We start from the raw sequence: 27668 nt of genomic DNA, 5'->3' as shown, positions 1-27668 counted from the left end.
CTTCCATACAAGTGGCAGTATGGTAAATGCAGTGTGTCTGCTTCCACAAGTAATCTGGTGAGGCCAAGTGAGAGTTGTCCTTATCTACTGTGAACAGTTCAAGTGGAGTATCCCACTGTTCCCATCTCCCATCATAGTTCCACAATAAATACAAAACCAAGTACCCTGTGGGAGTGTATTTAAGGTAGTTTATTGTATTTAGTGTTATTTTTTTTTTCGTTTTGCATATTTGATCCTTATGTGTTTACTTTCACTTTATTTGGATAGGCATTTCCTTTAATAGTCTGACAACGTTGTTCCTCCTGCAGTGAATTTACAGCAGCATTGTTGCCTTTGCTGTTGCCATAGTTGCTTGGATGTTGGCACTGTTGATAGCCAGAGGCGTAACTACAGGGGTTGCAGGGGATGCAGTTGCAACCCGGGCCCAATGATCCAGGGAGCCCATGTAGCTCCCCTATACACCTGGATAGGAGGGGCGGTGGGGGAAGCATTTAGAGAAATCACTGTCCTCCTCTTTTTTCCTGTAGCTGCAGGAGGAAAATGGAGGAGATTGGTTCCTCTGTATGCTTCCCCGGCCACTCCTCCTATCCAGTTCACTCGTGCTCTGCTGTCTCTGGGCCCCTGTGTAGTCCCCTGATCCCCCTCCCCCCCCCCCCCAAACTGTGCTCCCTTCCCTCACCTGCCGGCTGCTGCAGGGGATGTGTCACAATAGAGAACCAGGAACAGGAAGGGGTCGGTAAATATGTAATTTACCAGCTCCTTCCTTTTCTGAACGAGCAGAGTCATAGTCAGAGACAGTGTAAAAGAAATTAAATAAAATGATAAAAAATAATACAATTACAATACCAAAACATAAAAACTACTGACACCAGTAGGTGAACTTCCAGGATCGCAAAGGTCACACTTGCAACAGGGCCCTGACATTCCACCACCGTGCGGAGGCTCCAAGGTGGCAGGAAGGGGGCCCACTGCAGAACTTGTGAAAGGGTCCCGCTGCAGGACCATAATAAAGGGCCCCGCAATGAGAGTAAAGGGCCCCCAGGATCAGTGGGAAGAGCCCCAGGCTTGAAGGGAAGAGCCCTGGCCAGGGGTCCGGGGAGCCCTTCATGGTTTCTTGCACCGGGGCCCTCAAGTTTCTAGTTACGCCCCTATTGATAGCCCTATCAGGTATTCCTATGCATGGGTCTGCCCATAGTGCTTTAGATAGACAGCACATTGCTCTGTCTTCAGGAGCTTAGTAAAATAATGTAAAATTCCTGTATAGTCCTTCCGACTCCATCCAGCACTATCCAGTAGGGTGCAGGAGAAATCCAACTTCCTATCTATGTTTACCATTAAAAAAAAGAGGTCCATTACATTTCTATTAACCACTTGCCGACCGCCGCAAGTACATATACTGCGGCGGTCAGCCCCGTGTGGGCACGTCACTCGCCTGCGAGCCAATAGGGGGCGAGTGTGTGCCGCCGGAGGCGCGCTCCCGCCCCCACTCGTTTTACGGGCATCCCCGCGCGAGTGACCGGTGTCCGCCGGCCACTCGCAATCTCCCGCTGGAGAGGGAGAAAGGCAGGCGGCTGATGTAAACAAAGCCGCCTGTCATTCTCCCTGGTGTAACTGCAGAGATCATACCATCCTGCTATGTAGGATCGTATTTCTCTGTGGTTACATCATGTAGGGACACACTTAACCCCTTGCTCTCTAATAAAGTTAACCCCTTCCCTGCCAGTGTCAGTATTACAGTAACAGTGCATATGTATAGCACTGATTACTGTAGTAATGTCACTGGTCCCCCAAAAGTGTCAAGAATGTCAGTCAAGGGTCCGGTCTGTCCGCCGCAAAGTCGCAGTCCCGCAGAAAAAATCGCAGATCGTCGCCATTACTAGTTAAAAAAAAACAATAAAAATTACATAAATCTTTCCCGTAGTTAGTAAACGCAATACTTTTGCGCAAACCAATCAAAATATGCTTATTGCGATTTTTTTCACCAAAAATATGTAGCGGAAAACAAATTGGCCTAAAATGTTAAAAAATTTAGATTTTTACATTTTTTTTTTTGGGGGGGGGGGTGGATTTCATATAAAAAAACTTTGAAAAATATTGTTATTTTTTCAAAATTGTCGCTCTTTTTTTGTTTATAGCGCAAAAAGTAAAAATCGCACAGGTGATCAAATACCACCAAAAGAAAGCTCTGTTTGTGGGGAAAAAAAGGACATCAATTTCATTTGGGTACAGCGTCGCACGACTGCGCAATTGTCAGTTAATTTCACGCAGTGCCGAATCGCAAAATAGGGCCTGGTCTTTGAGCAGCCAAATCCTCCGGGGCTTAAGTGGTTAAGAAAGACATCTAATGTGCCAACTTGTCTTGAAAATTCCTCTTTATCACTCTTAAAACTAGAGGCCTTAAATTGACTAATGCGGTTTTTGAAGGGCATTTTAGCACAGAGAGATTTGTGGGCACAAAGGGGCCCTGGGGGTACCTAAAGACTGTATTATTCCCCTTCAGTTTCCCCAATTTCTGCCATGTTTGCTGGGCAGTGAGCACAAACTGCCCATTATCACTTTTCAATTAAAGTAGAACTAAAGGCAATTTTTTTTTTTTTTTTACATTTTGGATTAAGTAAGGGAGAGTTATAACCCCTGCCGCTTTGTTTGCTGTTAGTATCCCATTAGGGAGATCCCTCTTCACTTCCTGTTCCATACCAAACAAGAAGCGATAGGGGTTGATTTACTAAAACTTTAAAGTGCAAAACTTTGTACAGCGCTGCAGAGAAACCAATCAGCTTCCATGTTTTATTGTCAAAGCTTAAATGAACAAGCTGAAGTTAGAAGCTGATTGGCTACTGTGCACAGCTGCACCAGATTTTGCACTCTCCAGCTTTAGTAAATCAACGCCATAGGAAATCCCTCCAAAGTAAAGCCCCGATTGTCACCAAGGTCACTAGAACTAGTGTCCCCACTGGAAGATTTCCGCTCTATTACTGTTCTTTTGGGAATACAAAATTTGGGATTTCACTTTTGGTAATAATAACAGTAGGGCCTTTATGCACATTGGGTGTCAAAAATGCTAGGCGATTGTTTTTTTTTCTCTACTCTAAATGCCCCTCCATATTAGCTTATGTATCCATGCATACCTAGGCGTTTACAGGCCTTTGGAGGCTGAAAACAACCCCATCACTTCTGTGTTCAAAAGAGGAGCGTTTTGGGGATGGGAATCCGTTTCCGTCTGATTTAGCGGATCGTATGGCATGCCGGCGGTTGTCAGACACATGTCCACTGACATCCACCACTACAAAGAGAGCAATGGGTGGTCCGATCAGGTCCACCTGAAAACGGGCAGGTGGACCTGATCGGTCCACTGGTGTAAAGGGGCCTAACAGGGGCATAGACAGTAATATAAACCTGAGAGGTGTTCTAATTCCTCTCCACGTTATCCAAAACTAAAAAGTTTAAAGGGGGACCACAAGAAGCATAACTATTCATGAGATGCTGGGGCCAACCACACCAAAATGAGGTCTAAATCTCAGTTATACTGTGACGACTAGAAGATGTGATACTCATTGAAAGTCACAGTATCAGAACTGCACATACTGCATAGAAAGGCCTGCATTCTTTAATAAATACACATACTATAGCTGGATACCAGAGTTGTATAAAGTACTCGAAACCCATACTTGAGTAAAAGTACAAGTGCTCGATCAAAAAGTGGCTTGAGTAGAAGTGGAAGTGCTCGATCAAAAAGTGACTTGAGTAGAAGTACTAAAGTATTCAACATTTTTTGTACTTAAGTATTGCAAGTAGTTTTTTTTTGCTACTCAAGTACTGAAAGTAAAAGTACCAGTAGTTTTGAAAAAAAAATTGCTACTCAAGTACTGAAAGTAAAAGTACAAGTACTGTGTTATGTAGTTATTAAAGAAAGAAGTCAAAAGTTTGAACATCATATTGTTTTTATTATTTCAAATGCAGCTTTTATTTTTACATACAGTAGCATTTATTTTCGTATGCTCTGATAATACACATGTTTTGAGCTTCATGAAACCTGCCATCTACTGTTCTGGCAGTGGTAATTTTTATAATTGTAACGAGTAACTATGCAGCACAAAAAAAAAAAAAATATTGGAGTAGAAGTATTGAAATCATTGAAAAAATGTAGTGAAGTAAAAGTGGAAGTAGGAGAAAAAAATTATACTCCAGGAAAGTACAGATACCGCCTTTCGGTACTTAAGTACAGTAGTGAAGTATTTCTACTTAGTTACTATACATCTCTGCTGGATACTAACATTCATAGGTAAAGTTAATTCAGGGAATATCCAATTGCCTCTTGGGGGATCAGGAAAGAATTTATTTCCCCCGCTCGAGCAATTTGGTTCTTGCTTTATTGTTTTTTTTTTCCTTCCTCTGGATCAACTGTGGGTATTGGATAGTGTATATGGAGGTTTTCTATTTGTGTGTTTTTTTTTCTCTCTATTGGTTAAACTGGATGGACTTTTTTCAACTATATTAACTATGTAGCTATGATTACATCAAGAACATTGAAGGACTATCTCTAGTACCCAATGTGGTGATGCACCATTTGGGCATCGTATGATCCTCACAAGTAGAGTTTAAACTCCCAGCATGACATTCCAAGAGGCAGCACTGCCGATTAGCTACTTATGTATCTCACAAATAATGGTTTAATTTTTTTTCTTTTATTTCAGGCATAGTCTTCTTCAGATTCAACTGGTAAAAGGGCCAAACAAAATATTACTATCCATGGATGACCTGACATTCATCAACCCCAAACTGAGTATGAAGGTGAGATGTCAAAGGATATGAAAGCAGTACATGTTGGATGGATTAAACATCAATTGTCAATTTTGTATCCCACACTAAGGCCATATTATAGAGCCAACGTAGATATTCTGGCTCCTAAGGGGCTCTTGTATAAATACCGTATATAGAGGATAATCTCTTTGTTACTGAATGGTACCTTTGTGGGAGTTGAATTTAACAAATAATTCACTAAGATCTATGTATACAGCACATTTCCCAATAAATACTATAATATAACCTTATTATATATATATATATATATATATATATATATATATATATATAATGCTCACAGGTTCCCTGCTGATTCAGATAAATTGATTCTGTTTTGAGTCTGTCAGGTTTTTGTCCATATTATTTTCTTTTGACATTAATACAAAAAATGAGTCCAAAAAGATCAGCTTTTTAGGTTTATTTTCTTTTCACCCCTAATATAACTCACTGAGGAGGATAAAGAAAACATATAATGGGATATTGGTAGAGACAAACACAATTTGTGTTTTAAACTGTTGGATACTATGAACTTGGTCCAGTTGACATAACTACACCAGTCTTTGCCTGGCTCAATTCAAGGCTTGGTAAAATACTCTATATGGCCGAGTGCCCTACACAGAGCCCTGACCTTAACCCTCCTGAACACCTTTGGTCTCTTCTTGTACAACATCAACACCTGACCCAACAAATGCTCTTTTGGCTGAACTCTCAAAAATCATCCCAGAAGAGTGGAGGTTACAAGGGAGGCCAACCCTATATTATTGTCCATGTTTTTGGAAAATATTGTCCAGTTATGTCTTTTAGGTGTCCACAAACTTTCGTTGTATGAGCCTCCAGCCTTTCAAGGGCTATAGGTTTTGGCACACCCGTCTGGCCTCGGACTCGAATGTGTAACAGGCTGCAAAAGCTTATCCTCCTAGACTCTTCACATTTGCTGTTTTTGTGCTTTTACTATTAATAAATAGATTAAACAAAGATTACAAACTTGTCATATGTCACTTGCATTACAGGGATATTAAGTCCACGTTTTCGCCCAGTGTTTTGTAAGCTGACTGTGAAATGGGCTAAATCCTAAGGGATACTAATGAGAGCGCTACATGATATTAATTCAGCTTCACAGCAAAATGAGTATTTCACCAATGGCTAAAAAATGATATTATTGTTATAATTAATAAGATAAATAATAATAATAATAATAATACTGATATTTTGTTATCTAATAGTATCCTAAAGTGTATCTAAGACCATAAACTATTTGTTTTTTAGTATGTTTGGTGTTGTGCCTTAAAATGTTACTAAACCCAGGAGCCTGCATTCACTATATCTAGTCTCCTACGGTACACAGAACATGGAAATGCAATTATTTTAGTAAATATAAACTGATAAATACCTTTTCTCATCAGCAGTATCCTATGAATTTTATCAGTGTCTGGGTAAAGTTTGTAGGAGGAGTTTTCATTCTCCTCTGTTTTATGAGGCTGCATAACCCCTGATCCTCTGTCTGAATAGTGCCGATTGGCCCTGTGCCTATCACATGCACCCTCCCCAAAAAAATAAAAATAAATAAATACTCTCTAGCCACACACATCAAACTGAGCATGTGCAGAGTGGCCCCAGGGCTCTGTACTATTAGGTGATGGATTGAGGGACAGTAAAAGAAGGGGAGGATCAGAGAAGACAGGATCAAACAGCTTTTGCGTAAGATTATAATATAGAGTATAACAAGAATGCTTTACTGCATATACACACTGATTTTACTGTTGTGGGTTTAGTAACACTTTAAGCAAAGGGTTTGCTTTATGAATCTGTTACAAAGTTCCTTTAACATAACATATTTTCTTTCACAGAAAATTAATATCGATAACATTAGTGACACCAAAAGCATCTCAGACTGCAGGAGTTTGAAATCCATCGCTCGTTCCCTGTCTACAAAAAGTGCAGTCAACCATGAGAATTCCAACGTGGCCGTTTACGAGGTAACCAGAACCCTTAATTGGGTTATCAGCACACCTTTTAGGGCCTGTGATACTTTTTTGGCAGCAAGGGGAATGCTGCTTTCTGTTCTATAGGAGTGCACACATTTAAATCCTAATAAAACCTTCTGAATGGTGTCTGACACAGAGCAAAGAGGACAACAGAAGCATACTGGGCATTCCTTTGATGCTCACTGTTATTACTTCTTATATGTTCTCTCCTTATTGCCTGCTATGAGGCTGGAACCAGAAAGCATCTGAAGGTGTTTCTGAATACTTGGTTACCATTTCATCATTGTTCTCTGCTACATTTTGCCATCTTTTATCCAGGGGCATTGTTAGGATTGTAATTGACCTGTGGTAAAAAGGGCACAAACACACAGCCCTAAAACCTTAAAACTGAAGGAAAGGAGGAGAGAATCCCTGGTACCACACATCCACAGGGTTGTATGGTGATAGGAGAGACAACCTCAGCCCTGGACTCCCGCCCGGCCATGCCCCCTCCCCCTGCTTCCCCCAGTAAGCCATTCCCCTGCTCCCACCACCAGTGTCGGGACAAGGTCATCCAGCGCCCAGGGCAAAGATGCCAAACTGCACCCCCCTTAATCCCTTAGGGTTAGCAGTTATGTCACTGTCACTTCACCTGTCAGCCATGTAACAGAAGCAACTGGCACAGGGTGCCCCCATCCCTGCAATAAACCATTGAGCCCAGGGCAGCTACCCCTCCTGCCCACCCCTTGTCCCGGCCCTGCCCACCACCCCCTTCCTCCAAGCACCTTCACTATTAATCATGATCTGCTACAGGATGCGAGGGACCTGGAGCTGACCCTGGAGCTTTAAAAAAAGTAGGTAAATGGGCACATCTATTAACTAAAACATGTACTAAAGGAGTGTTTGACTAATAGATTAGAATATATTTATTTAAAAAAAAAAAATGTAATACTACTTTAAGAATGTTTAATAACTGGCCAATCAGTAGGCTTCTGGGGTCTGCTAATGCATGCTGGAAAAGATATTAAATCTTTAAGTCAATTCCTAGCAAATGGTCTACCTCCAGGGTTTTACTCCAAGGGCATTGTCCTAGGCCCTAGTGCCTAAGAGCCAGGGATCTCTACTCCTGGAGGAAAACCATGAAGATACTGGTCCCTATGGAGTGCTGATGTAAGGCCTTGAGGAAGCAGAATTAGTTTTTCCACCACATGGAGGTGGTTAGTGTCCAACTGAGTTTGAAAGCAATACAGGAATCATTCCATACATTCCTGCCTTGAATTCTACGACTGAGATACCACAAGAACCTAAGTTTTATAGCCGTCTTAAACTTTAAGTGTCCAACCAGTATAGCCTTGTGAGAGGCTGAGTCAGTAGGTTGGAAAGGCATGCAGAATATCACCCCTTGACGACATCAGTCTATGACAAAACGCGTCCGGTGGAGCTTACGGTGACGCACGCCACACGCGGAGGAGACACGGCAGCGATCTTATTGGTGGGTTATTGGCAGCAATATACTGTACTGAGAGGAAACATACAATGCCATATAATTTCTGTGATTCTGTAAGTTATTTTTAACCATATGCGCTGAATAAATAGTATGAATGGTATACACTATGAGGAGTGTCTTGCATTATATCTTTTGAGCTCACATATGGTTGGAGAGTGAATTGTGTGCCATTACAAGAGAGAGGAGAGGAGGACCATACCTGTACCTTGATTTACATGCTGTTTATGACCTTTGTAATGAGGGTCATTTACGTCTGGTAAGAGGCAGTGTGAACTGTTTTCTGGTGGTGGTCCTCTGGGCTTGGCTCTACACCTCTGTTGGGATTGGACACTTATAGACTGTTGTTTTCCTCTATGATCCATGGACATTCTGTAATAACAGTGTTCAGATTAGTGCCACATTATTACTATTATACATCTGATCTGTTCTCAATTCAAGATTTGTGTTGGCTGCTTTTCACTTTTCATTATTTTATGTTTCATGAATTTAGCGCAGCAATATTGTTATGTAACGCAGAATATCAAGTACTATGTTTTAAGTAGAACCTACAGTCGTCCATTGCAACCCACACCCCTCTTCCTCTTTCTCCATACACATGTACAATACATCTTTTAAAATCTAAAGCAAAGTGATTAGTGGCCATCATTCAAATATCTAAAGCAGCCATTCTCAACCAGGGTTCAATGGTCAACAACATAGCAGGAATTTTTTTCTCTGAACCTGATTCATTATTTAGGCAGGGTTTCCCCAAGACCTGAACATTTTTTCAAGGGTTCCTCTGGAGTAAGGAGGTTGAGCAAGGCTCAAGAGGAACGTGCCCGAGACATTTCTTGTCAAATAGGCCAAATTCCTTTACTACTGTGTCTGCTTGGCTCCCTATAGTCCTACAAATAGAAAGTTGACCTTGCCGCCTCAACCTCCGCAACATCTCCAAAATACGGCCCTTTCTAACCAATGACACAACAAAGCTCCTAGTTCACTCCCTGGTCATCTCGCACCTCGACTACCGCAATTCCCTTCTCATTGGCTTACCTCTACATAGACTATCCCCCCTTCAATCCATCATGAATGCTGCTGCCAGACTCATCCACCTTACCAATCACTCAGTGTCCGCTACTCCTCTCTGTCAAGCCCTCCACTGGCTTCCGCTCACCCAACGAATTCAATTCAAAATACTAACAACATCTTACAAAGCCATCCACAGTTTAGCCCCCAGCTACATCACTAGCCTAGTCTCAAAATACCAACCCAATCGCTCTCTTCGTTCCTCTCAAAAACTCCTGCTCTCTAGCTCACTCGTCACCTCCTCCCATACTCACCTCCAGGACTTTTCCAGAGCCTCTCCAATCCTATGGAACTCCTTACCCTTATCTGTCTGATTATGTCCTACTCTATTAGCTTTTAGACGATCCCTGAAAACCCTCCTCTTCAGAGAAACCTATCTTACCCACACCTAAAAACTATCCTTCCATTTTCTCCATCAGCCCATCCCCCACAGTTATTGCCTTTTGTTTCATTTGACCCTCCCTTCTAGATTGTAAGCTCTAACGAGCAGGGCTGTCCCACTCCTCCTGTATTGAATTGTATTGTAACTGTATTGTCTTCCCTCATATTGTAAAGCGCTGAGCAAACTGTTGGCGCTATATAAATCCTGTATAATAATAATAATTACACACTCTCTGGCTGCGTCTGTTAGATACATGACAGCAATGTATTAAAATTGTGAAACTATTTTACAGGGAGACTGGGTGTGGCTGAAGAAATTTGAGCCAGGGCCCTACCACGAGTTGCGTCAGAGCACGACCAGCACACTGCGGAAAGTAAGGACTACACTATTTTATCATTTTATATAATGGGATAATAATGTGTGCTTCCTACATAAAGTAGAGCTACATCCAACCTAACTGCAATGGTTAAAGCTAAATTCCGAGAGGAGAAAATATTGTATAAATACAAGAATCAATCTGTACAGTAATCCAGTGTGAGACTTTCCCTCTGTGCAGGAACTTCCTGTAATAAAGACCGCTCACTGCTGCTCTCTCTCCATGTGCAGGGTGACTGGTCTTGTCCCCGCCCCTTCCTGTTTTTTTTTCTGGCACACAGTCTGTAGTGGGTGGAGTCTTCTGGTTCTCTCACACAGCTCTGCTCTCTGCACAGGCTAAGAACAGCATAGTGCTGACGTCACTGCTGCTCTACAAGGTAATATCTGGAATTTCAATGGCATTTGGTGCACATAAAGTGGATATATATCTTTTGTACCCAAAAATGAATATACATAAATGAAAGTTGCAACTGTTACCACAAAGACTCCTCTCCTACCAAGCATTTAACATTTGCAGTGTGGTGGGGGGGCTCCACTGCCATGGTTTTTTATTGCTTCCACCCAGGGTTGGGATTTAAAGTGTATGTATACCGTAACAATAAGCTTATTTGCTCCATTTCGGTCATCTGTTAAAGAAAAAACTAAAACTGTTTTGTTATATCTGCTTGATAAGTGTAAAACATAGCTGATGATCATGAAATAAAATCAAAGCTGTGATGTGTCCGTTGCTCCCATCTTTTGTTATCCCAAGAGGAGTAATTCGCCCTCCCAGTCCTTAGTTTGGAACTACATAAAAATTTGTTTTTTTTTGTTGTGGAGATGGGAAAGTTGGAGTGTTTGAGTAGTTTGGCAAGAATAAACTGGGCAAGGCTGACACCATTCAGTTCCTCAAAACTAAGCATGCTGTCAGCCCACAACAGGACTCAAAGTGTTACTAATAGTCAAAAAATGTTTTTTAATTAAAATAATAAACATGCTATACTCACCTGCTCTGTCTTCTCGGGTCTTCTCGCGATGATCCTGGCTCCTCCCCTTCTTTATGTGTCCCCCAGAGCAAGCAAGTCTATGGAGCTTCACTCACTCTTACACAGCATGACTTAGTCCCGCCCCCCACTTCCTCCTCACTGCATTTGATTGACAGCAGCAGGAGCCAATGGTTTCTGCTGCTGCTTGAGTGCTGTGTGAAGAGGAAGAGAGGAGAGAATAGATGCAGCCATGCACAGTGCCAGATCTATTCTCCCATCTCTAACTGCTTAACACAGGGAAGGGGAGGGGGAGGGGGCAGAGAAATAGAAAACGTGTTTTACATTAACCACTTAAGCCCCGGAAAATTTTACCCCCTTCCTGACCAGGGCCTATTTTGCGATTCGGCACTGCGTGACTTTAACGGACAATTGCGCGGTCGTGCAACGCTGTACCTAAACGAATTTGACGTCCTTTTTTTCCCTCAAACAGAGCTTTCTTTTGGTGGTATTTGATCACCTGTGCGATTTTTTGATCATGCGCTATAAACAAAAAAAAGAGGGTCAATTTGCAAAAATAACAATATTTTTCACATTTTTTTATATGAAATTCCCCCCCAAAAAAAAGTAAAAATCAAAATTTTTTAACATTTTCAGCCAATTTGTTTTATGCTACATATGTTTGGTAAAAAAAAATCGCAAAAATCGTATTTTGATTGGTTTGCGCAAAAGTTATCGCGTTTACTAACTAAGGGAAAGATTTTTGTCATTTTTGTTGTTTTTTTTAACGAGTAATGGCGGCGATCTGCGATTTTTTTGCGGGACTGCGACATTGCGGCGGACCGATCGGGCCCTTGACTGACATTTTTGACACTTTTGAGGGTTACCAGTGACATTACTGCAGTAATCAGTGCTATACATATGCACTGTTACTGCAAAAATGACACCGGCAGTGAAGGAGTTAACTGTATTGGAGAGGGAGGGGTTAAGTGTGTCCTAGGGGCGTGATTCTAACTGTGATTGGCTGTGGCTACTAGTGTAAGAACAGAGATCAACGGTCCTACATAGTAGAACCGTCTGATCTCCATTCTTACACAGGGAAGAATGACAGGTGGCTTTGTTTACATCAGCCGCCTGCCTTTCTTCCGGTGTAACGGACGATCGCGAGTGCCGGCGGACATCGGGGTCAGTGACCGTGCGGGAGTGGGAGCGCGCCTGCGGCGGCACGCGCTCGCTCGCTCCCTAGAGCCTCACAGGCTAGCGACGTAGTACTACGTTGCTTTGCCTGTGAGGGGCTGACCACCGCAGTAAATAGTCGTGCAGCAGTCGGCAAGCGGTTAATGCAAGGAATGCATTAGGGTAAAAAACATTTTTTAGCTTTAGTATCTCCCACTTCTGGACCAGAAGGATTTACCCACTTAATGACGAGGCCATTTTTTGCGATGCGGCGCTGCGTTACTTTAACCGCCTTAGCGGTAAACCCGAGCGTGACTCGGGGTAGGAATTTTCTGCTATTAGCGGTATCCCCGAGTCACGCTCGGGGTCAATGGGCAGAGCGTGCAGACAGCGCAGCGGAGCTTCTCTTACCTTATCCTGGCGATCCAGCGATGAGCTCTCATTGCTGTGACCGCCAGCGAGATCTCCGCCGCTCGTCTGTCGGTAGGAGGACTTCCTAGTTCCGTTCCCTGCAGCAGCAATGCTGCATGGGAGCGGAACTAGGGAGGGAAATTCAAAAAAAAAAAAAAAAAAAAAACGTTGCACAAAACACATAACACATTTTATATTATATATATGCATATATATATATATATATATATATGCATATATATATATATATATATGCATATATATATATGCATATATATATATATATATATATATATATATATATATATATATATATATATATATATATATATATATGTATATATACATATATATATATGTATATATATATATATATATATATATATATATATACCTATATACACACACACACATATATATATATATATATATATATATATATATATATATATATATAAAATTATATTATTGATTCGATTATAATTCATGCACAATTCATAAACACACACACACACACACGTATATATATAATATATAGCGCATGAATTATAATCTAATCAATAATATAATTTTATTATATATATTATATATTAAATAATAAAATAATATTATTGATTCAATTATAATTCACTTGTTTGTGTTTCAAATTTATCACATCTGGGATGTCTACTAGAGTCTTGTTTTGGTCAGGTTTAAGTCAGTAATTACTAAGAATTGTAGGCCTATAATACATAACGCCAAATTTTCATGAAAAGAATTGTACCGCTTTTGGAACAGAATTCCTGACAGAATCATACCGCCAGGGAGGTTAACTGCAACGTTGTACCAAAAAAAAAAAAATAATGTCTTTCCTTTTTTCCGCAAATAGAGCTTTCTTTTGGTGGTATTTGATCACCTCTGAGCTTTTTTTTTTTTTTTTTATTGTGCTATAAACAAAAAAAGACTGACAATTTTGAAAAAAAAAAAAATGTATTTTTTACTTTCTGCTATCAAACATATCCAATAGAAAAATGTAAAAGATCAAATTTCTTCATCAGTTTAGGTCAATATGTATTCTGCTACATATTTTTGGTTAAAAAAAACCCAATAAGCGTATATTGATTGGTTTGCTCAAAAGTTATAGCGTCTACAAGCGATTTGATATTTTTATGGAATTTTTTTTACTAGTAATGACGGCAATCAGCGAATTATAGCAAGATTGCGACATTGCGGCGGACAAATCAGACACCTAACTGACACTTCTGACACTTTTTTGGGGCATTATTACAGTGATCAGTGCTAAAAAAATATGCCTTGTTACTGTACTAATGACACTGGCAGGGAGGGGGTTAACATCAGGGGCGATCAAAGGGTTAAATGTGTTCTCTGGGAGTGCTTTCTAACTGTGTGGGGGATGTTCTGGCTGGGGGAAGATAGAGATCTGATTGTCTCCCTTGACAGAACGGCGATCTGCCTTGTTTACATAGGCAGACCGTCGTTCTGTGTCTCTTGGGAATGATCGCGGGTAGTTGGTGGACATCGGGTCCGCTGGACCCGCCGTTTGCCTCCCCCACTAGCCAATCAGCGTGCGATTGTGCCTCCGGCAAGCGCACCCCCTGTAGCCCGTGTGCGAAATGACGTACAGGTATCTGATTTCACACAGGGGAGGTGACTTGCCACAGTAAAAGTATGTTAGGCAGTCGGCAAGTGGTTAAAGGAATAAAGCATAGAAAATGTGTATGTATTGCAGGGATGTACAAATTTTATTTTATATTATTTTTTTGCCATGACATACTCTTTAACATATACAGTACAGTATTGATAATCCAAAGTTACCCTTGTAGATAAAGTAGAAAAGGGTTATAACCTTTTTCTGTGCCTCTGTTAGAGAGATTAACACTGTTTTTGAGGGTTTTTTTTTTTTTTTTTTATTGTCCTGGCGACAAAAAATTCCAGATTTTTAGGCCTGGTATGCGTTTTTTAGTGCTTTTTGCAGAAAGGCACCACAGCCCATTTAACATGGTTTCCCCATGGGACACGTTCACATCTATGCTTTTTTCATCCGCTGCGAAAGGTCAGAGACTTTTTTAAACGCAAAACGGTGCATTTTTGGTTCAATAGACTTTAACGGAGAAGCTGCAAAAAAGCATGTAGTGCATTTTTTCGCGCGCGCCCCCGGAGGCGCGCTCCCGCTGTATTCAGTCACAGCGGGAGTCGGGCCAGGGGAGGAGCAGCGCGATCGCAGCTGCTCTTCCCCGATCGTCGGAATCGAGTGTGGAGATCCGCCCGCTTGTGTAAACAGAGCGGGCGGATCTCCTAAGTGACAGGCAGGGTCAGATTGCAGGGTTCAGCATAGCTGAACATGCGATCTGTCCCTGTGTCACTCAGTCCCCTCCCCCCACACACGTTAGTAAGCACCAGGCATACATTAACCCCTCCCTCTCAAAAAAAAGTTAACCCCTTCCTTGCCAGTGTCATTTTTACAGTAACAGTGCATATATATAGCACTGATTACTGTAGTAATGTCACTGGTACCCCCAAAAGTGTCAAAAATGTCAGTCAAGGGTCCGATCTGTCTGCCGCAATGTCGCAGTCCCGCAAAAAAAAATCACAGATCGCCGCCATTACTCGTTAAAAAAAAAACCACCAAAAATGACAGAAATCTTTCCCTTAGTTAGTAAACGCAATAACTTTTGCGCAAACCAATCAAAATACGCTTATTGTGATTTTTTTTACCAAACATATGTAGCAGAAAACAAATTGATTTTTACATTTTTTTTTGGGGGGGGGGGGAATTTCATATAAAAAAATGTGAAAAATATTGTTATTTTTTCAAACTTTCCGCTCTTTTTTTGTTTATAGCGCAAAAATTAAAAATCGCACAGGTGATCAAATACCACCAAAAGAAAGCTCTGTTTGTGGGAAAAAAAAGGACGTAAATTTTGTTTGGGTACGGCGTCGCACGACCGCGCAATTGTGAGTTAAAGTTGCACAGTGCCGAATCGTAAAAAGTGGCCCAGACGTAAGACAGCAAAATCCTCCGGTGGTAAAGTGGTTAAGGTCTGGTTCACACTGGTGCAACATGTGCTCTGACTTTGAGAGCACAAGTCGCATAACAAGTCCCACCCCATTAGGTGCAATGGAATCGATTTAATAGGAGCAACTTGAGTCACTACTTTTGGTGTGATTTCGGCACAACTTGCATTGACTTCTGTTAAAGAAGTAGCATACAAATCGTGCCAAAGTCACGCTGGGATGTCGGCTTCAAAGTTGCGCAACTTTGAATTTGCGGCAGTGTGAACCGAGCCAAAGTACGGCCATGCACTATACAATTTCTTGATCAATTTTCTTTTTGATTTATCAAAATCATATAATAGGAGGTCAAACCCAAACACTTTCAATTTGTATGGAATCAGGCTGGCCCTTGCACTACACGGTTGAAGGTAAATCTAAAAGGAATTAAACAAGAAAATTGTATAGTGTATGGCCAGCCTAAACTGGAACTGAAACTGGACTAAAAGGGAAATTCTCCAATGGCACACCTGTTCCAGTGATAACCATCTAAGCAGGCCTTATGCCATACATGGGTCGCATTCCGAACTGATTTTCTTTCGAAAATCAGAAATTTCTTGCGCTTTGTGATCCGATGATGCCACCATTGATTTTGAAATTTGATCAACCAAGCCTTCAATTTCACCTCATGTTACAACAGAAAAGAGTTTTCATGGCTGGGAATCTTCTTTTCTTTCTGGGAATTTTCTTTTCTTTCCAGGAATTTTCTTTTCTTCTGCTCACGCGCATATCTTTTTTGTTATATTTCTCACATGATTCTCCCATCATTGATTAGAAAATTGTTCAATTTTCAAAAATTCCCAATGTACCTGATCACTCAAATTCAATGGCTACATGCAAATCAGCCATTGCTGTGGCCCACTAATGGTGCGGAATTCAAATGAAAATTCTTAGATAAGATTTTCAATAGAAAATTCTTTCGAAATTCATCCCATGTATGAGAGATATCATTTCACTTGCTCCTGTGTGTTCAGGATAGTTAATCAAGGTAGCTCAACTCAATGGGACGCAAATAAAAAAATAAAAAAAAATGAAAAACTGACAGGGGTTTTAACCATCACTTTCTTTATCTAAAATGATAAAAAAAATGTTTTGGTGTTAGAATTAGAAATACTTAATCATGGGGTATATATTTTAAGGAAGAGACTAAAAAGGGGGACAGTGGTAGAGGCAAAAAGAAACAAAAAAAGGGCGCACCGACCTAGCGCATTATCCTCAAAAATATGGCTTTATTAGTACAACATAAAGAGTGGCTCTGAGGAAGAGGCTAAGCCTTGAAACGCGTCAACCGTCATCTTAACAGGACTATGGACTAATACATGGACTATTCTTGACACTGGAGCGATTTAGCTTGACATGATTATTTCCTAACTTTGTTTGTGAGTAGCCATTTTTTATGTTGTACTAATAAAGCCATATTATTGAGGATAATGCCCTAGGTCGGTGCGCCTTTTTTTTGTTTCTTTTTGCCTGTAGTACTTTTGGACTACCCCAGTCCTTTTAGGGCAGCGAGACTCTAGCCATCCGAGACGCCATATGTGAGTCCCGTGGGAAGTGTGGTCGGGGAGCTTGGATTCTAAGCGCAGGAGAAAGGTGGCATCACCATATCAGGAGCAGGACAGTGGTAGAGGACTGCGATTCACCAACAAAGATTTGGTTATCTGTTCTTTGCAGGAGCTAGTTTTACCCAACTTTACAGAATACAGAACCTTATTCCCTTTTTCATTGGTTAAACAGTCTTGTGCTTTAGTAATGGGGAAGGTCCTTCCCATGCTTGTTGAAAACCGGAAAGCAAATTTCTCAACTGGGAACTACTGCCATAAGACTTGATATAAAACCTGGAGTGAAGGATAGGAGGGTATGCTTCCCCCCTGCAGTCTGCTGGTGACTTGCTCCCTGACCTCCTTCCTTACCCTCATGTCCTCTAATTTGTTGTGTTTATGTGCTCACCTGTACCATCTGTTAGCAGACAGTCATCTCCATGGCATGGCTGGCATACAGTGCATCTGGAAAGTATTCACAGCAATTTTTCCACATTTTGTTATGTTACAGCCTTATTCGAAAATGGTTTTATGTTCATTATATTCCTCAAAATTCTACAAACAATACCCCGTAATGGTAACATGAAAGAAGTTTGTTTGAAATATTTTCTAATTTATTAATAATGAAATAATAAAAAATCCCATGTACATAAGTATTCACAGTCTTTGCTCTGACTCTCGAAATTGAGCTAAAGTGCCTCCTGTTTCCACTGATCATCCTTGAGATGTTTCTACAAGTTGATTGGAGTCCACCTGTGGTAAATTCAGTTTATTGGACATGATTTGGAAAGGCAAACACCTGTCTATATAAGGTCCCACAGTTAACAGCGCATTTGTCAAAGCTAAAACCAAGCCATGAAGTCCAAGGAAATGTCTGTAGACCTCTGAGACAGGATTGTATGGAGGCACAGATCTGAAGAAGGGTACAGAAAAATTTCTGCAGCATTGAAGCTCCCAATGAGCACAGTGTCTTTCATCATCCGTAAATGGAAGAAGTTAGAAAACACCAGGACTCTTCTTAGAGTGGGCCAGCCAGCCAAACTAAGTGATCAGGGGAGAAGGACATTAGTCAGGAAGGTGACCAAGAACCCGATGGTCACTCTGATGGAGGTCCAGCGTTTCTCTGTAGAGAGAGGAGAACCTTCCAGAAGAACAACCATCTCTGCAGCACTTCACCAATCAGGCCTGTATGGTAGAGTGGCTAGACGGAAGCCACTCCTCAGTATAAGGCACATGACAGCCCGCCTGGAGTTTGCCAAAAGACACCTGAAGGACACGGGACGTTGTTAAAAGTCCCTTGAATGCTGGAATTTTTTTTTTTTTTTTAGGACGTTTAAAACGTCCGTTGTGTCGCGTTTGCACCCACGTTTAGCGGGCGTTTGTGTTTAAAACTGTTCCTAGAGGTAAAAAAATCATTCCCCTTTAAAATGGAAAAACGCGAGCGCTAAATGCGGGTCATCGCGTTCGGCCGCGTTCGGACGCGTTTTTGCATTTGAAACGCCGGGAAACACACGTTCGAACGCAAATAAGTGCTTTCCAAAACACGTCCCTGAACTCAACTGCCTGAAAATGACTGTAAACGACCCTGTGTACATGGACAGATAAGATAACATGGAGGTGGGTTCAGGGGCTTCTGAAAAAAACGCCCAACTGCTCCTAAACGGCCGTTTACAAGTTGCAGTGTACATGGACCCTTAAACCATGAGAAACAAAATTCTCTGGTGTGATGAAACAAAGATTTAACACTTTAGCCTGAATGGCAAGCATCATGTCTAGAGGAAACTAGGCAACGCTCATCACCTGGCCAATACCATCCCTACAGTAAAGCATAGTGGTGGCATCATGCTGTGTTCAGTGGCAGGAACTGGGAGACTAGTCAGGTTTGAGGGAAAGATGAATGCTGCAATGAACAGAGACATCCTTGATGAAAACCTGCTCCAGAGCACTCTAGACCTCAGACTGGGACAAAGGTTCATCTTTCAACAGGACAATGACCCTAAGCACACAGTCAAGATAACAAATGAGTTGCTACGGGACAACTCTGTGAATTTCCTTGAGTGGGCCAGCCAACCCAGACTTGAACCTAGTTGGACATCTCTGGAGAGATCTGAAAATGGCTGTGTACCGATGCTCCCCATCCAACCTGATGGAGCTTGAGAGATCCTGCAATGGAGAATGGGAGAAACTACTGAAAAATAGGTGTGCCAAGCTTATACTATCATGCTCAAAAAGACTTGAGGCTGTAATTGGTGCAAAAGGTGTTTTAACAAAGTATTGATCAAAGGTTGTGAATACTTATGTACATGGGATTTTTTTTTCGTCTTTTATATGAATTTATCAATTTTGGAATAAGGCTGTAACCTAACAAAATGTGGAAAAAGTGCTGTGAATTTTTTACAGATGCACTATACATATGGCACTGGCTTTATTTCTGGCTCAATGCTGGAAACAATTAGACAAACTATATTTCAGACTTTAGCATGCCATTAACCAGATATTTCTGCACTGTTTCCAGATGAAGGATCTGAGAAATGAGAATGTTAACCCTTTTTTGGGCTTTTTTTCTGACTGTGGAATCTTTGCCATCGTGACGGAGCATTGTTCTAGAGGAAGTTTGGAGGATCTGCTCAGAAACGATGACGTCAAATTAGACTGGATGTTTAAATCTTCACTGCTTCTAGATTTGATCAAGGTAATTACTGCACTCACTCCACATTGCTATGACTTAGGCAGCACTGAAAAGCCACCCCAACTTCTGGAACCAAGGCTAAGTTTTAGAGAGTCAATATGTATATGCTCCCACATTTTAAACATCCACTGGAAGAAGGGTATGGATGAGAGATCTATGTATATGTAGGTGCTTCGAAAAGAGCTTGTGTTGCAAATATTCTAAAATAACATGACCTTCTGTACTTGCACCCACCCCCCCCCCTTCCCAGTTCAATATGGTAAACCTTTTGGCTTAAAGTAGTTTTAAACCTCAGACAAAAAATATGAGCAAAAAGAATATCCTTCTATAGTGTGTACTTGTCTCAATTAAGAACAGTAAGTGTCATTTCTGTCTGCTGCTTAGTTCCTCTGCTATCAGCATGAATCAGTTCTGACAAGGTTTCCTGACACCAAGAGAAAAATGGTGACAGGAGAGGGATCTCCAGCCTCAGCTCTGTTCCTGGGTGCTGTGTGGAGCGGGGGGGGGGGGGGGGGGGGCGGTGTCTCTTCCTTCCAATCAGCTCTCAGAGCTCTCCCCACCGAGGTCTGCAGAGTGTAACTTCAGCTCTCCACCCTCTTTCTTATACCGTAAGTTCTCAGAAAAACGTCATAAATTCTTGGCTTTGAACAGATGTAAAGTAGAGAAAACTGCAGATAGACAGGTACAATTTATGTAGGTGGATTTGTTTAATGTGGAGTTTCAGCCTGTATTAAAAAAAAATTAAAAGTCAGCAGCTACAAATACTGTAGCTGCTGACTTTTACTATAAGGACATTTACCTGTCCAGGGTGCCCACGATATCGGTACCCGAATCCGAAAAGTCCATCGGCTCCAGGTGCAGGTGCCGGCATCCTTATTAAGGGAAACAGGAAGTGAAGCCTTGCAGCTTCACAGTCAATTTCCTATTGCGTGTGCGCGAGTCGCACTGTGCTTTCTTAATGGTCACGCTGTCTTCTGGGACCTGTGTGTGTGTCTCCTAGAAGACAGCGGGGAGAAGAGGAAGGGCCGCAAATGATGTAGGTCTTTGCGGCGCCCTTACATGGAAAGGGGAGCAGGTACCTGTTTTTGACAGGTATCAGCTCCCCCTCGAAAGGTGCCAAATGTGGAAGCAGATAAGCGGAGCTTCCACTTCTGGATGGAATTCCACTTTAATCTCTGTGTAAAACCTGGGGCAAGTCACTTCACTGGGTATCTGGATATCTAAACGTAACCTCTTCGCATCGAGAGCACGCAAAATGTGGCTTCTCGGTGGCCGGTCTTGGTGCCAAGCGGCCGCGTATCTGCATGCAATAGCGGTTGCCGGTGGCCAACTGAAAGGATAAGTTTGCTTCTTGCAATTGGGAGCCTTCCGATCATCTGACCGCCGTGACAGCCAATCATAGCGGTCACATGACCAAAAACCTCTTGGCATTCTAAAGCCCTTAAAAGGTAGGCAAGCGCCGGCTCTAAGTGGTTGAGGAAAAAATATAATATTTTGCAGCTTATCAGTCCTTAGATGTGGTGGCTGCATTCATTTAAAATTTTCAGGCTGAATACAGTTTCAGCAAGTACGTACAATACCTGTTGATCTGGCCAGAATTACATTGTCCTTATCACTTCCTGTAAGATGAACTGCATGTTATCTTCCTTCTATAAACTTCTAATCTACAACCCCCCCCCCCCATGTAATGGAGATTTTAAAAAGGCAGACATGTTTGAGGTCCCATCTGGGTGTCGGCCATGGCTTCCTCCATAGATACAGTGGAGTGAGTTAGCATAGCTACCCTAGGACAGCAAGTGTATTACTGACAGGATTAGCAGGTATATATTTAATAGAAAATAGCCTGAAAAAAAAGAAAAAAATTCAACCACCACATATAAGGACTGTAAAATGCAATATATTAGATTTTTCTTTGGTTTAGATACAATTTAAATTAAACTTGTGGCTAACCTGGGCAACAAAAAGAGAATGGCATTCAGTTAGTCATTTGGAGTTTGAGAGTGTGGTGTGTGGCTCCCTTATTTCTTGTGGCATAGGTCATTCTCAAAAGCAATTTAAAGCATCTATTTGTGTAAGTATACCACACAAGCTCTGGTAAGCTCTGCTGGAAGTCCCTATGTGTGCCTCACGTTTGCTTCAGCACCGTGAAAGATGTTGTGTATAGGGAATGTGAGGGGATGTGTATAACTGAGGTCCATGGTCTTTGGGAACCTCCAAGTGTGCCTTTAGTCATTTATCATATCTCCTTTCTTTCTTCCAATGTTGGCACAGGGTATGCGATATTTACACCATCGTGACTTTCAACATGGACGCCTAAAATCCCGCAATTGTGTGGTTGATGGAAGATTTGTCTTAAAGATCACTGATTATGGTTATAATGAAATTGTGGAGACCCAGAAAGCTCCACGGCAGCCTTCTCGTCCTGGAGGTGAGGAAAAAATACACAATAAAAAATGATATGGAAAGAATGTTGTTCATATTTAACACTTCCAGCCCTAAATCAAAAGAACTTTCACTGTATACCGGTGGTCCCCCAAACTGCAGTCCAGATGTGGCACTTTGCCCGCCTTTAACTTGGCCCTTGATTTCTTCCACTGACAACAATGATGGGGTGCTGTTCTTCCCACTGACAGCAGCTAAGGGGCACTATTTCTTCCACTGATGCAACAGTATGGGACACCATTTATCCCACTGACACCAATAATGGAACATTATCCCTCCCACTCCAACTGATACCAATGGTAGAGCAGTAGTCTTCCAGTAAATCCATGATGGGGCGCTATTCTTGCCACTGACAGCAGCTAAGGGGCACTATTCCTCCCACTGATGTGACAGTATTGCTCTCATTGACACCAATGATGGTATACTATCCCACCAGCAGGTAACAACAATTTTCTGACTGACACCAACAATGGGACACCATTTCTCCCACTGGCACCAATAATGGGACACTATTTCTCCCACTGACACCAATAATGGGACACCATTTCTCCCACTGGCACCAATAATGGGACACTATTTCTCCCACTGACACCAATAATGGGACACTATTTCTCCCACTGACACCAATAATGGGACACTGTTTCTCCCACTGACGCCAATAATGGGACACCATTTCTCCCACTGGCACCAATAATGGGACACTATTTCTCCCACTGACACCAATAATGGGACACTATTTCTCCCACTGACACCAATAATGGGACACTGTTTCTCCCACTGACACCAATAATGGAACATTATCCCTCCCACTCCAACTGATACCAATGGTACAACAAGCAAGTACATGGCAGGTGATAATTACATTGTTCCAACATTTATCAGCTGGAACTTCCCTTGGGCAGCAAAGGTGCCTGTATAGGACATTTTTCTCATGCCTCCTCTAGAGGGTACCAACAGAGGAAAGATTTCCACCTTATCTCATGGAAGGAAAGGCCTTACCAATGGGGAAAATGCATGGGAAAAGCTGATCCCATGAGCAACCACAAAACAATAAGGCCAATTATTCATCCTTAAAAATATTGGTCCCAGCACCAGCTGTTTTTTTTTATGTATTTTGTCATTAATTGTACACTTGGTAATTATCAGTAAAGTAGATTTCCAGAAAGCATAAACTTTTTTTTTTATTTATTTAATTGTTGAAATATTGAACATTTTACACCTAGCACCACTGACAAGTTATATCCTTATATAGCCCAATTCTGGCCAAGACCTTTTTTTGCTTTGTTTTGAATACTGTTGGTAAGGGTTAGAACCCAGTCAAGTTTTCATTGTGGTTTGTGTTTCCATTAAGGAGATTTCACCGTACTTCCTATGAACTGGGGGGGGTGGGCACAGACTAAACATAACAATGCAGAAGGCTTAGACCGAGGTTTAGAATTACTCACGGAGGTCCAGTGAGTAAAAGTTTACTTCCAGTAGAGGTCTGAATCTCATGTTTCTACTAACAATCAGAATCCCTCACATCACCCCCCCAGGTTATTATTAAATGCATTATGCGTGAAATGTAGATGAAGTGCAGAAATCCGTCCTGCAAAAGGCAGACTTTACTGGCATATGCATGAGACCAACACACTCAGTAGTATAAAAGCAACAGAATATTTTATTTTTGATATATAACCTAAAAAAAAGGATGTTAACATGCACATCCAACTAGCAAACATAAAGACACAATAGAATTAATAGAAAAACATATGGATATAGGATGGGTCCCTAGTACAGCACCTCCCTAGCTCACACATCTAGGGGGGGTGTATCATGTACTGGATCACCTCCAATGGTCGAAGCGTTTTCACTTAACAGCGTAGCTTCCTCAAGACCACTTTGGGAGGAAATCCATAGCCGGCCATAATATGCATGTCTCTTGGGCGGACACATGGACCATGAAATACCACTTCTATGGACACACCATTCTACACAGGTCAACAACAGACTCCAAAACCACCCTGTCTCACAAAAATTTGCCCTTCAGGTTTAGCATAAAGTATCTACCTTCACCGTGGTCCTCTATGATTGAAGGTGCAAAGCAAAGAGAGGCATTATATGGCCACTGTTCGAGAGTTAGGGAAACACCCTGTCTTGATAAAGCCTGCTGGCCACAATCTCAGATATGGGTCCCCCAGGCTGTATATTCCCGTCTTGTCACCAGGTCCTCATCTATCTCAACATTCTGGCCACAGACTGGACTGGCACCCTTGGATTATAAACCTAGTCTCGATGTTGGCTTTTCTACAACCCCCCACTCCGCCTTTACATAACAGTCCCCCCTTTACGTCAGTGTCCTCAGTCTCCTCTTCAAATCACAGCACCCCCCTCACTTTACAGCCAACCCCCCCTCTTTTACACCAAAGCCCCCCTATTCATCACAGTCTTTCTTCAGTTCTTCAGATCACAGCCCTCCTACATCACAGTCCTGCCAATCACCTGCTTGTTAAAAGTTGGGCAGCTTCTGAAAGCTCAGAAAGTAGCACAAAATGTTGTAAGCTGCATCCTAGAGTACCTCCAACTCTCATGTATACACTGGTCCCAGCTCTACTTACTGTAGTAAATGCCAGCCCACCTGGCTGCTTCCTTACCAGCCCACATCACCAGTCTACCCGACTTCTTCTTCACCATTCTATCCGACTGCCCCAAAGATCTCCCCGGGCAAGGTTAATAAAGATTTAGGCACACTGCTATCTTCCAAAAAGACTTGCTACGTGTGGCAGTCTCTCCCCTTGCAAGTCCCAGACTGTGTTGTATTACTCACACTGTCCTCCTTGCTCCAGCTGCCTCTCAGGGAAGACCCCTCCAGACTGTTTCTGTTGTCAGGATCCTCCCAGGCCAGCCCCAGGCCGAGGCAGAGCACCGCCCCCCCAGACTAGGGGATTCGCCCCAAGGGCCACCAACTCTTCAGCACTCCATCTCCATCTCCATCTTCCACTGACTTCCCAACCAGCATGACTCATCCATACTTAAGGGCTGCCCAACCACCCTGCCAGACCCACTGCCTGGGATTGGCCAATCTCTCCTGAGTATGCAGAACAACCCTCCTAACCTCCGCCCTCTAGTTTCCAGAACGTTCTCCAACTTTCCAGAACCAGAGGGAGGCACCAGGGCCTTGCCTGTATGAGTTCCTTACCTAAAGTAAACCCATGACCCAATTAAGACTCACAGGTTCTTAAGTATGAGTCAGAACATACATTTTTCCTGCGCTCACACTAGTAGCATACTAGAGGGTGCTACATGTGGAAAGTATTTTGTTATACCTTTTCGATAAATGTTAAAGAAATACCCATTGATCCTGTGCTGTCCTATGCACTCGGCAGTGCTATCTCAAGCAGTGTTATCAGGCCTGCCTTTTTATGTTTGTGAACTACAGCTCCTCCCCTTATGTTATGCAGATAGGGGGAGGTGTTCTGTAGACCTAAAACACTACCTGTCGTAGGGTAACAGGGCTGTTCCTCCATTTATACAGTATAGTGAGCGTTATCACCCTGGGAGAAAAAGTGTGTTACAGGCAGAATCACCAGGAAAAAATAAAGGAAAAAAAATATCCAAACAGGAATGACTCTGTTTATCTTTATATGGACAGCAATAGGAGATGCTGCTACTTAGAAGAGGACCTATCAAAATAAGAAATTTCTGTTTTTTGGGGTTTTTTTTTGAGATATCCATTAATTTCTGCCTTAATTGTGATATGTCCTAAATTACATTACTGTATTCTTTTATACAGAATTGTTTTGGACAGCACCAGAGCTACTTCGAGATCAAAATCTGGCCAGGAGAGGAACATTTAAAGGCGATGTCTTTAGTTTTGCTATTATATTGCAAGAAGTGGTTGTCCGAGGCCCACCATACTGCATGTCAGGACTTTCAGCAGAGGGTAAGAGTTGAATTCTTTTGTCTTGAGAATAGAGAGGGATGTGTAACATAGGGGTTGATTTGTATAACTTGGGACGGCGCCAATTGTAACTATAAAACACCTAATCCCGTAACTGCAGCCCCTTAACTTGTGGCAAAGGCCAAAAGTAATACAATCATAAATTATAAGGAAGGAGCTGTTACACAAGGAAAATAGGAATGTATATCAGTATTCCTCACCATAAATTTAAACATGCAAAACTCAAAATTAAAAATATTTAAAAATACGAAAAAAAAAATATCTAAAACATTTTTCTTTTAACCACTTTAAGACCGGAGGATTTTCCTGCTTAATGACCAGGCCACTTTTTTCAACTTGGCACTGCGTGATTTTAGCTGACAATTGCACGCATTGTCATGCAATGCTGTACCCAAACAAAATTTACGTCCTTTTTTTCCCACAAACAGAGCTTTCTTTTGGTGGTATTTTATCACCTCTGCACTTTTTATTTTTTGTGGTATTAATAAAAAAAGAGCGAAAATTTTGCGGAAAATTTACATTTTCTGCTTTGACAGTAAAAAAATATCCAATATATAAAATTTTTGTCATATATTTAGGCCAAAATGTATTTAGCTACATGTCTTTGACAAAAAAAAATTCTCAATGAGCGTATTTTTATCCATTTTAAGACCAGAAGATTTTACCCCCTTCCTGACCAGGCCATATTTTGCGATTTGGCACTGCGTTACTTTAACGGACAATTGCGTGGTTGTGCAACACTGTACCCAAATGAAATTTACTTCCTTCTTTTCCCCCCACAAATAGAGCTTTCTTTTGGTGGTATTTGATCACCTGTGAAATTTTTAGTTTTTTAAAAAAAGAGTGACAATTTTGAAAAAAAAAATAATAATATTTTTCACATTCTGATATATAACATTCCCCCCAAAAAAATTACAAATCAAAATTTTTTAACATTTTAGGCCAATTTGTTTTCTGAAGAAATAATTGATCTGAAGCATCACAGCAACCACCTCCATCCCTAGTATTGTATACAACAGGGGGGGCGTAAGGATAATGGGACTTTAAATGAGGTAGGTTGCTATTGCAAATATCCAAATAAAAAGATAAAATTGTTTCAAAATATTAGTTTATTACTTGCTGCACGATAAAAGAATAGATCATGCAGCAATGATCAATAAATAGAATAAATAGAATCTCGCATATTCACAGTACAGACACAGACAATTCAGGTATGGACATACAAAAGGTAGTAAAGGAAATGTCTTGCTAGGCATATACACATAATAAATAGATATATAATGGCAGATACAAATATCATACAACGGCATATATATATCAAATACATAGCAAGAATACATCCAGTGGCTCATGGGCTCTT

At 41.5% G+C, this 27668-nt stretch overlaps 1 protein-coding gene across 1 annotated transcript in view; it reads left to right on the top strand.

The window, feature by feature from the left end:
• LOC309546460 (retinal guanylyl cyclase 2-like) overlaps window positions 1–27668 on the top strand; it is a 206004-nt gene that overhangs the window by 111992 nt on the left and 66344 nt on the right. The window contains exons 6-11 of the mRNA XM_082246169.1: window positions 4695–4791; window positions 6651–6779; window positions 10014–10094; window positions 19753–19929; window positions 22198–22354; window positions 26141–26290. Coding sequence (XP_082102295.1) covers window positions 4695–4791; window positions 6651–6779; window positions 10014–10094; window positions 19753–19929; window positions 22198–22354; window positions 26141–26290 — 791 coding nt within the window. The remainder of the gene's footprint in view (window positions 1–4694; window positions 4792–6650; window positions 6780–10013; window positions 10095–19752; window positions 19930–22197; window positions 22355–26140; window positions 26291–27668) is intronic.

The sequence above is a fragment of the Pelophylax lessonae genome (assembly GCF_965119305.1).
Source record: "Pelophylax lessonae genome assembly, chromosome: 2".
Classification (NCBI taxonomy): domain Eukaryota; kingdom Metazoa; phylum Chordata; class Amphibia; order Anura; family Ranidae; genus Pelophylax; species Pelophylax lessonae.
Note: the sequence above shows the minus strand (reverse complement) of the source record. Positions and strands in the feature narration are given on the sequence as shown.